Genomic DNA, 12985 nt, shown 5'->3' with positions numbered 1-12985 from the left:
GTATATATTGTGATGGACACCCCTTTAACAGAAGAACCGGGGGAGAGACTGTGCTCAGGGCATTATCTTCCCCACAACACTAGGGGGCAGTACCCCTGGCTTGAGGTTGGAAGCTCCATCTTGCTGGGGCCCATGGCCACTGCCAGAAGGTGCTTGGATGTTGTTAGAGCCCTGGGTTGCGGCACTTCTGCCACACCCGGAAGTACTGCTGGAACTCGGTCGACGAGCATCTGAAGCATTTCCGGGTGCCTTATAAAAGAAGTCAGCAGCCACTACTCCGGAAGCCAGAGTCAGGTGGAAGAGGACAAAGCTTGCTGGAGCAGGAGTGGCGGCCAGAAAAGGGCAAAGAGAGAACAGAAGAAAAGGACTGTGAGTAGTGTGCTTTAGTGCCTTGTGTACTGAAGAACTGTGCGGTAAAGATGGGAAGCAAGGGGAAGCTGTTCCCACATGGAAAAATAAATATTTGACAAGTGGGCTCAAAGGTGGCGCAAATGGATCACTGGTGGTGGAGACTACTTTGAACAGTAGCATGTTGTACACAATGAATTATTATACATGTGTACTATAGATAGTTGCACATGTATCGTGTTGTTAATAAAGGTGTTATTAACTGACAGGCATTATTTTCAGTACAACCCCCATATATTACATTGTATTATTTTATATTATATTATACACACACGCATAAAGTGGTGTATTCAGACTTTTTTCTTTTTGCACACGTAATTATAGTGTTGTATATTTAATTTAGTTTTAAATGGATACACTTGCATATTTGCCCATCAATCTAAGTGAACGTGAAAGCATGTTTTCAGAAATGTTTGCAAATTTACTAAAAATCAAAAACTGAAATTTCTCATTTATATAAGTATTTAGTGCTTTGTAGAAGCCCCTTTCCAACTTAATATCTGTCATACACACACAAAGGTGTTACATATGTGTTGTGTCAGTCAATTTTTTAATGGCTGAGGATACACAACCAGCCTGCTTAAAACAATCTATAAACCATCTTTGGAAGTTCTCTGCTGAGACATGAACATAATGTTTTGATTAAAACCTTCATGACTGAATTTTGGATTGTAACTTCCTGTCTAATAAGCAAAGGTTACATGACTGCATAAAAGTACTGGGATTTTTTTTCTTTTATAAAATTGCCAGAAATATGCATTACAACATAATAATTATAGTTTAGCCATCAAATGCACATTGCTCTAAGTTAGTGGGTCTCAAATTCAGTACTGTGGACCACTGTCGCTGCAGGTGTTCATCCCACCCTTCTTTTGCTTTTAAATGGATTCATACCATCATTAAGCAAGCCAGTTTCTTCATTTATGTCAATCTAGAAATAACAGAATGGGTTTTCTAAATTTTTAACAAGCATTTGTGTATGTTATACTGATGTGAAGATTTTCTTTTTCTGCCTCTTTAATAGCTGGATCTTTATTAATGTCAAGGTCATGTTTGAGCTTTCACTTACTAATTAGTACACAAAGGAACACAAGACTTAGGTAGTTGCACTGCTCATTGTTAACTGTCAGTATTTGAATACAAACAAGGGAGCAAAGGTAAAATAAAAAAATATGGTGAATTGAATGACAAACACATGACTCTACTGTATTTTTCCCAATGTGATCTGCTACAGGAAATCAGAAAGTTTTATTGCACACACCATACACTTTTATAACAGCTTCTTTCCAGCAGCAATCAGAATGGTTGCTAAAGATATTCAGGTTGCCAAGAAGAATATTCATGTTTCTTCTTGACACCCACTTACCTCTCTTAACTATGTTTGATATTCAATTGCCTTGTTTATTTATATACATTATATAAGTACTTTTTTGTTAAATTAAATATTGGTCTGGTGTTACTGAGCCATCATTATGAAAACAATTGTACAAATGCCTATGAAAATATCTGATATGTTAATTACTAATAGAAACACTATATAAAATCCATAGAATTACCTGACTCTTTTCACTTTCTGACTTATAAAGCCTGCTCTTCATTATATCTTCCGTTTCACTGAGTTTTGCTTCACGTTTCCTCAAAGCCTAGAAGTAATGTTTCAATATGTCAGAAATAAAGGATTTGAGTAAAAAAAAAAAATGGATTTCTTGAAACATTTTTAATAAATGTTTTAAGCCAAAGCAGAAATAAAGATAAAAAAAACACTAAAATATTCTGTAACAGGGTGACTTTTGTGCTGAGCAAATCACGAGTTAAAATCATGAGCACTTTAAGCCGTTCTCCAAAAGTAGGTTTTATGGAGACCCAGTAAAAAGAATGAAGAAGCTTGTCATCCCGGCCAATACCCCCAGGCCACCAGATGGAGCCCTTCCTGCAGTATGGAGGTGCCCCAAAGACCAGCAGGGAGTCATGAACTATGTAGTTTTTATACAAGACCCTGCTGGATACCACAGGGGCCGCAAGAGGGAGTTGCAGGGAGGACCGAAGACTAATTTGTGCCCTATAACCCAGAAGTGCGTCAGAGGAAGAGCGACATGCTTCTGGGGTGAAAAGAAAAGGACTTGTACCTGACCCGGAAGTGATAAAGAGTCACGTAGACTGGGGATTAGGAACCCTTCCGGGTCAGGGAGAATAAAAGGACTATGGGAGCTCCCAGACGGCGAGCTGAGCTGGGTGGAAGGGTGGCAACACGTCTGGGAGTTGGAGGATTGTATTATTGTTATTGTGATTTATTTATGAGTATAGTGGAGGACAGGGTGCTTTGTGCACTGTGGCAATTAAATAAAGTCATCATTTGGACTTTTATCTGAAGAAGAAAAGCACCGACATTTTGAAAAAGGTTACATACAAAGGAATTTCACAATTCTCATTCCAGCTATTTTACTCTTCAAAACCTTAAAATATAGGCCTTACAATTCTATAATGGAAGTCAATGGTCCACAGTCAGACATTTTAATTAAGCAACAAAAAATCTCACAATGCCTAATAATGTAAATAACTATACAGGATGATTAATGTACAGTACACAAACATATTTTACATTTAAAAACCTTTAGTTTTACTTTATTTTAATTAAACACACTTCTACTTAAGATCTCAGTATGCTATGCAGTAATTACAAATATGGTTTGGCTAAAAAGCACGTACTATAAATACGAAGGGAAGTTCAAACATAAAGGCAGAGAGATAATACAATGCATATACAAAAAATACATACTGAATTTGTGAGCAAAATTAGCAGGATAAGCAATGCAGAAGAAACTACCTCACTGGGAAATCCAAAACTACAGCTAATGCAAATGGAAATCGCTAAAAAAAAACTTTATTCTGTTAAAAGGTGTAACTGGGAACAAAGTTTAGATTCCACATATTACCTGTTCTGCGTCAGCTGGATTTTGAAATGGATCACTATGGACAAACACTAACTCTAATTGAAAATAAAACCTCTGAAAATAGTCAATTGTTTGTGATGATAAAAACCACTCCAAAGCAGAGCAAATGCCACCATGTACACACTGAAGAGAATGAAAATGAGAAATGAAAACAATTAATTAAAAAGCAATATGACACGCCTCAGCAACAAAAGCACTCTAACAACTAAATACTATGATGATTTAAATACTGAGGCAGATGGGGCTTCTCATATATTGGTATGAAGATCATTATAGAGTTTGTTTCCCTTTAGGTATGCCTCCAAATTAAGATCATTAAGATCACAATATAAACTCTGGTTTATACAGTAGGTCCAATTAATTTATTTTACTTTGGGTTGTGTGATAAAATATTTTCAGCTATTTATGTGAGATGAAGGATTTTAAAATTAACTCTTAATTAGAAGTCAGTGAAGCAATTTAACACATAGGTTTTAGGGTTACACTTCTAAGTCCTTGTTATGAACTTTGCTGCTGTGTTTTAATATAGTTGTTGAGAAGTAAGTAAACTTTTTGAACAGCCTGAAAAAAACATGACAAAAGTCAATTGTGCTTGAGACAAATTAAGTAGTTTTCCAAGATTCTGCATCTACAAAGAACACTTCAATACTTCAAAGCTAAAGAAAGCAGGTTTTAGAAAGCACAGATATTTGAGGGTTGAAGGTTAAATGCATGTCAAAGATTCATACAAGGTAAAATTCAAGCATTGTGAGTTTGTAGTTTGCAGCACTGCCTTACAATTGAAGGACTTATGATCCAATAAAATAACTTGTTTTTTAACTTATAAACAAATAATTATTATTCTGATATTGTTTGCATCAATAAAAACCCTTAACACTAGAATTACCAGAGCCTACGAAAAAACTTGTAAATCCGTCCCACCTTAAATCACTTCTTAAAATCATTCACAGCTCTCCACCAGCGTCATTTGTCATCTAAATGTGCTGATAAAAATCAGGCTGCACGCAGCCGGCTATTCCATCCCCCCACCGACTTAGAACGTGCACAAACTTCTCCCAGCTCAGGCCTTGATTGACTTTCTGGGAGTGAAGTGGAGTTTTAGAGTTGCAATAACAGATCGTTGTTTGGAACACACGCATTTCATGTTTGTTCTGTTTCTACAGTAATCTGTGTAAACACATTGTTAAAACAGAAACGTTTTTTATATTCTACTAGTAGATGACAAAATGTAGGCATAAACTATATAATGTATGAGGCCTGAAGTATCACACAAATACTTTCACAAAAGCTACAAATCTAACACAGCAATTGTGGTTTTATTCAAAAATATAACTGCAGAAACAAAAAGCCGCCTTAACATGCGACATTGACACCCGTTTATTATGACTGCCTCCGTAGCACAATAAAATCAGCCGCCGACTGGGAATCAAAAGGTCGCAAGTTCGATCCTGCACCACTCCGTTTTGAGAAGTAAACTACTCTTAGTCTTACTATTTTAGAATAAAAACATACATTTGATTTCAGTCTGTAACAGCCGGTGTAATTTATGATACTTGTAAAGGTTAGCTTTGTTTTTTTTTTAGTCAGTTTTATTATTTCAGCCGCGTTCACGAGCCCAAACACACCTCACCCCCGTATCTGATACTGCTGTTTTCACATAGACGCGCTGTAACAGACGTAAACTCAGCTCCCTTCTACATCGGAGCAAGAATGCACATACCATTGCTTGCATACTAAAGTGTCAGCAGGCACTTTTCGTGGCATTACACACAGTTTTGAGCATGCCCTCGGCACACTACTTGTGACTTTAGGCTTTAGGAAGTAAGTAAATAAAGGTAAATCGTGTCATAAAATGATTTCTTCAAAACGTCTAATGTTATTTATTTGGCACGGACATGTCTGCATGCACTTTTTGTGGCATTACACATGTATTTTTTGAGCATGTCCGTGCCAAATAAATAACGCTGTTCGTTTTCAAATAATATTGCATTTCTCTCTATGCTGTGGTTTCTATTACACACCTGAAAGAAACAGACAATATATGTGAAAACATCATCGCACAAATGCAATATTATTTGAAAACAAACAGCGTCCGATCAGCTGTAAAAGTATGGCATTTCTAAATGCTTGCTTTTTTTCAGTCTGATTCTCTCAGTCAGACTGTATTTTTGTCTCTTATTCAGTGCACGCAAGAACATGCAGGTAGCCAGATGCTGTATGCTACAACATGCTGACCTTTTGATTCCCAGTCGGCAGCTGAGTCTATTGCGCCACGGAGGCAGTCATAATAAACAAGTGTCTATGTCGCCTGTTAAGGCGGCTTTTTGTTTCTGCAGTTATATTTTTGAATAAACCTGCAATTGTTGTGTTAGATTTGTACCTTCTGTGAAAATATTTCTTTTGATATTTGGACTTCAGGCTTCATACATTATATAGTTTATGCCTACGTTTTGTCATCTACTAGTAGAATATAAAAAAAGTTTCTGTTTTAACAATGTGTTTACACAGATTACTGTAAAAACGGAACAGACATGAAATGCGTGTGTTCCAAACAATGATCTATTATTTCCACTCTAAAACTCCACTTCACTCCCAGAAAATCAATCAAGGCATGAGCTGGGAGAAGTTTGTGCACGTTCTAAGTCAGTGGGGGGATGGAATAGCTATTTGCAGCTTTTCTTTTATCAGCACATTTAGATTAACAAAAGATGCTGGCGGAGAGTTATGAACGGTTTTAAGAAGCGATTTAAGGTGGGACAGATTTACGTGTTTTTTCGTAGGCTCTGGTAATTCTAGTGTTAATCAACACTTAATTAGGGATTTAGCTATGTATTATTAGTTTAAGTGAAAAATATAGCTAAGAGTCATCTAAAAGAAAAAGTAATTTATGTAAATATGAAGACTGAACTATGGGAAAGGTTTTTCTCCTGAAGAGCTTGGTTTCCTTTTAGAATACAGTGAATGGTAAAATTCTGTACTAAGACGGAATAAAACAGGGTAACACCACTTATAATTCACTGTTGCCATATATCTTTTGTATCAATATTTAATTGTAGTTTTTGTTCTTTATAAAGCACCTTGTGAAGCTATTATGTACAGTATGTCCTATATAAATAAATATATATTTGCTAATACTATTAAATAGAGTTGCTACAATTAATACATCAACCACTATAAAGTTAATTAAAAATATGGCAAAAATGATCATAACTAGAAGTAAAAATCATGACCCTATAATTTAGCCTCTTAAATCACTTTACTGGCTCCAACGTTTAGACCAGATACTAAGATCACTTTCGTACTTATACAGACATACATTTTTCAGTCCCTTTATCTTACAGAACTTATTGGTGTCTATACACCAGTGCATGGACTGAGATCTCAAGATGCTGACCTCCTTAAAAATCCAAGAATGCAGAACCTTAAGTTACAGAGCAGAAAACCACAGAATAATCTGTCTAGTAATTGAAGAGAAGCCCCCCAAGATCTCAGCATTTTAATCAAGGCAGGAGACCTATATTTCAGCTTAATATACAATTGTTAGAATTTCTGCTAAGGCTGATTTGAATGTATATATTGCCTTTTAATTACCTATAGTGATTAAGTTTGTTTCACCCTGACTAAATCTTTTACATTTTATTTCTCTTATCGTGTCTGTTGAGGCACTATGCTTGTCTTGAAGTGGATGCTCTATCACATATGACAGTTCATTTTTAAATGTTATCTATCCTGTTTTAACTGCTGGTATTTACCTTTATAACAATCTTTTTCAGGATGCTGCTGACCTCAGACAGAAGGAATTTCAACTTAAAACCCTCCTATACTTGAAAAAAATTGTCTCCTTCCTGATTGCCTCTATTACTGCAAAATTTCTAAAAATGAACATTTTCAAATCTAAAACCAAAATCTATTATTAAATAAAGTGCATATCAGCAAGCCAATAATGCATTTTATTTTTTACATATATCATTTAGTTAATAAACAAAGTTATCCACCATTAACTGGAACTCTATGTCTTTTTATATATTGTCTGCTTTTTCTCTGTCACATCATTATGTTTTATTTTAAACCTTTTCACATACTATTTTTGGGTTCGTGAGTAGGGAAGAGTGTTATTTTTAGGGATAATTTGCAATTTGTTCAAAATTATTCAAAGTAGGCACCTCAACCGAGAATCAAACTACAAACCATGTTGTTTGAGGCAACAATGCTACATGCTGGGTTACTGTACCACCAAATATTAAATCAGTATATACTAAAATAATATTTTTAGACTAAAATTGCGTTTTACTTGTCTCATCTACTGGCATGAACATGTATTTTATATTGCTGCAGTGTCATTTTTTTTTTTAATCTTTTTGCTTACAGGAAAAACAAAATTAAGCCTTCAGAAAAGAACAGTAGCCCCTGCTGTCAAACACGGAGGTGGATCACTAATGTTTTGGGGTTGCTTTGCTGCTTCGGACACTGGGTACCTTGAAACTGTGCATGGTATCATAAAATCTGAAGATTACCAAGGAATTTCAGACTGCAGTGTAGGGACCCAGTGTCGTAAAGCTTGGTCTCTGTCAAAGGTCATGGTTTTTCAGCAGGACAGTGACCCAAAGTACACTTTAAAAATCATTAAGAAATGGATTCAAATCAGTGATTTTGTCAGTACCCTTACTGGGGTTGTTTCCTTCACATTTTTTGTGTTCTTGGAATGCAAATAAATAATATACATATGCTAAAATTTATGACATAACAAAATGATGTCGTGGAAAAATTGATGCATTATCTAAAAAAAAACTGCATAAGTGCCAATATTTCGTTTGCCTTTGTTTTGTTTTTTTTTGTGTGTTCTTTTATTCTAATGTGTTCTGTTTATATTATGTTACTCCTTTTTCTTATCCTTTGTTGATTTTATCGTTGTAAAGCACTTTGGTCAACTTTTACTTGTTTTAAAAGTGCTATACAAGTACATTTGACTTGACAGTGTCTTAAGTCATTTTACAAGACTTCCAAAGTTTACAGACTTATCAGTGGGATCATTCAATGAATGAATAGTTTAAACAATCCTTACCCCCTGAAGCTGATGAGACACTAGCCCAAAATGATCTTGACGTCTTTCTACTTGTTGCCGCTCAGTGCGCATCTCTCTCTCTATCTGCTGCAATCGTCTTTCAACACGCTCTGATACCTTAAAAAAAATTTATCAAGCATTACGTAATCAATTATGGAAAAACAATGCAATGTAAAAGAATTTCACAATCAAAACAGTAAAAATATTACTATGTACAAGATATTAACACATAAACTGACTTTCTGTAATGTGACTATATTTACTAAAAGCACCATAAATTCCTAAACAGAATAAACCATCACATAAAACACAAAACTTGCGTAGCATGCAAATGCCCAAAATTTAAAATCTACTATAAAAGTACAGCAATTAGAAAGTACCAATCATTATGTCTAAAGTCAACTTAATTTCTTTAGATACATATATATTGTGGCATGTAAACTAAGGTAAGAAATTTAGCTTTTATACAGAGATTGTAATGTTACAGAAGTTTTAGTTTTGTTTCTAAAAAATAATTTATAAAAATACTGAAGAGTAACACTTATTAATATTACTGTCAATTAATCATACTGTTTCTTGCTTATCTGAATCTTTAATCCTTGCTGATAAATCATCCAATGTTTTCTTTGTTTCAGTGTCAGTCCTAAAAATGAACCCAAAACACAGATGATGCATTATTTTACTTTCTAGGCAGATTTTGGAATACAGATCAAAATATCTTGAATGAAGCTGATTTTATCCTTAAACATATAAAATGAGGGAACTACATCAGTATAAGGCCAAAAATATACATAAATGAAAAATGCCCAGAAACTACTTTAGATGTTGCAAGCAAATTATGTACACATAATCCAGTGAAAAAATATAAACGTGTATTCAAAAGGAGTTTAGCCGCAATGATTCTTCAGAATACAGTATAACTTAAAAGCAAGTCACTGCAAAAAACGACTTTATGACAGTAACTTTGGCAATACATAGAAGGAAGATATACGTATGACTTATGGAAAATCTACTGTGCCCTGGTGTCTGATTAAGATATACAAATAAGCAATAACTGATGTATCTCTACCTAAAATAAGATGTAGTGAATATAACGGAAACTATACAATCAACCCAAAATTGAACCGAACATGGATTTTAAAAATGGTAACTCCTACCAACATCATTTTACTAACAATGGTAACACTAAATGTGCAATATGTTTATTGATGGTGTAGGTTATTCATGGATATTAATCATTTAATGAGGACAATACAACTTTCAATATGCTGCCAGTTAAAATGGTTGTTTTGCATTTGAAAAAAAAAAAGATAAATACATCATTACTCTATCTATAATGACATTAACAGCATTCTAAAAAAAATTTTGAAATATGAATAAAACCAGATGTTCAACTTATTAGGTATAGAGAATTAAAAAATTATTAGATTTGATTCCTATTTTTGTTTTTTTTAACCAATGAGCCATATTAAACCTTTGGTATCATGTTTAATTTACTTTTGAAAATAAAAGTGTAGGTTATATATGCTTTTCTGTCTTAACAAGTTACAGTATGCTTGGTATGAGTGGAAGGTAATTAATGTGTTATAATAATTTGGTGGGTACACATCCTCTCAGAGGCTCAAAGGGTGTTTAATCTTTTAACAGCAGTTAGTTAAGGATTTGTTACTGTAGTACATTCATAGATGGTAGTGCTCTCAGCTCACAAATATTTGGGAAGTCCCACATACTGCCTGTAGACACCTTTTAAAAATATGTGTTCAACTTGTTGACACTTCATATCTGCATAGAGTGGGGCTAAAGAGTTCCACAATAAGAAGCTAATCAAATCATGTGGCAAAGGTACCAAGAATTAAGCAGTTTATTGCTCACACTTAAGAAATTTAACTGGGATAGGCGGCAACACTCATTTTCCATTTAGAGCAGTTTGAGCAACTTATTTAGAGCAACAGGGAAAGATCAATCTGGTACAGAGTAAGAGTGTTAAAAAGAATGTGGTATTTGCCACTTTCTGCGATTAGTGTATCTTAGCAGCTCTAATCATAATCATGATTAATATACAATTGCGCAACACTAATTGATACTAATATGCCTTTAATGTTCTTTATTTAAAATTGGAATTATTTTTTAAAATGAAGCAGATTTCTGCAGCCTAACTACACTTTGCAATTTAAAGCCAGTGACTTTAAATTGCCAGCGTATGCTTGCAGATTACATAGAAACTTTGCGCTGTCAAATAAGCATAAGAGCAAAAGTGTAAATTAATCTTCTTGTGCATATTTTTGTGTAACATAATTCTAATTATAATCATTTTCTTGTGAACTATAGAATCAAAACATTCTTTTATTTGTGGTCTGTTTTTCATTAACTACGTTATTACTTATGCATATTTGCAATGTAATATATGACCCTGATATATTTGGTACCATCATGACAACAGCAGTAAGTAGGTAGTGGCAAGATATACTGTTCCAGAAGACTTATTAGCAGAAAAGGGTTAAAAAGTATATTACAAATATCCAGGTTATTTATATTTTGATATTATAAAAACATCAAATAACAATGCATTTTGTCTTTGTCTTAAAAGGAAAATCTATCACAACTCTAATTCCTTGCAACTAATTCCACATTTGTCCCATTTATAGAATAATATAGTACTTTGTGCACATAAAGGTAGTTCACAGTTAGAAGGTACAGATTATTAAAAACACCTTCTATGAGATTACAAAGTGTACCTATTATAAAAAGAAAAGAAAGGAAAATGTAATATTCATGAAGGACTGGCTTAAGGCACTATCTATACGAATAAAAGGCAAAGCCCTCACTGACTGACTGACTCATCACTAATTCTCCAAATTCCCGTGTGGGTAGATGGCTGAAATTTGGCAGGCTCATTCCTTACAGCTTACGTACAAAAGTTAAGAAGGTTTCATTTCGAAATTCTACGTGTAACGGTCAAAACTAAATCCTGCTTATGTACATATATGCGGCCACAGCCTGCAGCTCAGTCGCCGTGTGAGGCGGAGTTGCGTCCCCCATCACCACGCCTCCCATGTAGCTGGCTGCCTGCCTATATTGCGTCCTCCATACCCACGCCTCCCACGTAAATGAGTGCCTGCCCATATAAGGCCGTCCGTCAGCAGCAATCCAATAGACAAACGCCGCTACGAGGCGTTTGTCATGCCTAAGACGAATACGATATTCGCGAGATACAAGTTTAGAGAGAAGACGCAAGGTATAAACAAGACTTTTGATCACTTTGAAATGGAGTTAAAATTGCTGGTGAAGGACTGTGCTTATTTAAACGAAGATGAGATGGTCAGGGATAGAATAGTGTTTGGCATAAACTCAGCAAACATGCGAGAGAAACTTTTAAGTGCCAGGTCTGAGTTAAGATTAAATAAAGCCGTGGACATCGCAAGATCGAACAATATAGCACAAGTACAGCTGAGAACCTTCGATGCATGTACTCCGAGTGGCTCACGTGAACTGACTGTGAACGCAGTACACAGACAAAAAGCAAGAGCTCCAAAGATCGCTAAACAAAAAACGAATTACACAACTGAGAAGGCAGCAAAAGAATATGAAGCGAGTGACGCATACAAGCATATTCATAAGTGCAGCTACTGCGGAAACAAAGCACACGGTGGAAAAAGTCAATTTCAAGCTAAAGGACAGTGTAAAAAATGTGGTAAATTGAACCTCTTCGCTAAAGTTTGCAGGACTGGGAAAAGTAAACCCGTGCATGCAGTGTGTGATGTCTCAGATAAAGAGGAAGACGAGCTGTTTATTGATGCAGTAAAAAAGGAACAACTCTCTGAATCTGAACAAGCCTTTGTAGACATATCAATAGGAAAGCAAGGTATAAAGCTTAAGTTTAAATTAAGTTCATAGACACGCTGCCGCTAAATATTCACAGGCAAATCCACAACTTAATACCAGGAATGCCTGTTAAACATCTTAGATTCACGAGTACCGATTTGGGTAGTGAACACTTCGATGAATGAAACCTGTTATCTTTACAATGGTTGACAAACACGGAATGTAACTTGAACACAATACATCCTCCAAATACGAACCTGATTGAAAGAAATAATGATAATCAAATCCTTGATGACAGCAACACTCATAAAACAATTACATTGACAATCATGTTACGTTATTTTTAAAATGTTTCCTTTTCTTTTTCATAACTTCTTTAACACACTACTTCTCCGCTGCGAAGCGCGGGTATTTTGCTAGTATAGATATAATATCAATTTCACACAAAATTATCAAATATAAATTATAGAATTATATATTAAATAATAAGAACATGAACCATAGTTTTTAGTATAAATATGAACCACACCAGATGTATTAGCATTTGATATTTTTTTAAAATTAAGGGTGCAGTTTAAACAGTTAAAGTGGAGAATACCTTTGAATATTAGAAGACAGACAGATATCTAACTACTCCGGTTATTTTGCATAAAAAACATAGTTTTTACCTGTTTCGACGGACAATTTCTCTGTCAATGTCATCTCCAAGCCGTATTTGGTCACTACTAAGATCTCTAAGAGA

General features: G+C 34.8%; 1 protein-coding gene across 2 annotated transcripts in view; it reads right to left on the bottom strand.

The window, feature by feature from the left end:
* The window catches only part of LOC120518755 (centrosomal protein of 128 kDa-like), a 190187-nt gene that overhangs the window by 141129 nt on the left and 36073 nt on the right, over positions 1-12985 (bottom strand). For both annotated transcript variants that reach the window (XM_039741707.1, XM_039741706.1), the window contains 4 exons: positions 12912-12985; positions 8992-9064; positions 8422-8538; positions 1965-2051 (listed from right to left, as the gene is read on the bottom strand). The exon at positions 12912-12985 is cut by the window's right edge and continues 18 nt beyond it. In XM_039741707.1, coding sequence (XP_039597641.1) covers positions 1965-2051; positions 8422-8538; positions 8992-9064; positions 12912-12985 — 351 coding nt within the window. The remainder of the gene's footprint in view (positions 1-1964; positions 2052-8421; positions 8539-8991; positions 9065-12911) is intronic.

The sequence above is a fragment of the Polypterus senegalus genome, chromosome 18 (assembly GCF_016835505.1).
Source record: "Polypterus senegalus isolate Bchr_013 chromosome 18, ASM1683550v1, whole genome shotgun sequence".
Classification (NCBI taxonomy): Eukaryota; Metazoa; Chordata; class Cladistia; order Polypteriformes; family Polypteridae; genus Polypterus; species Polypterus senegalus.
This window is presented reverse-complemented; position numbering and strand designations above follow the sequence as displayed.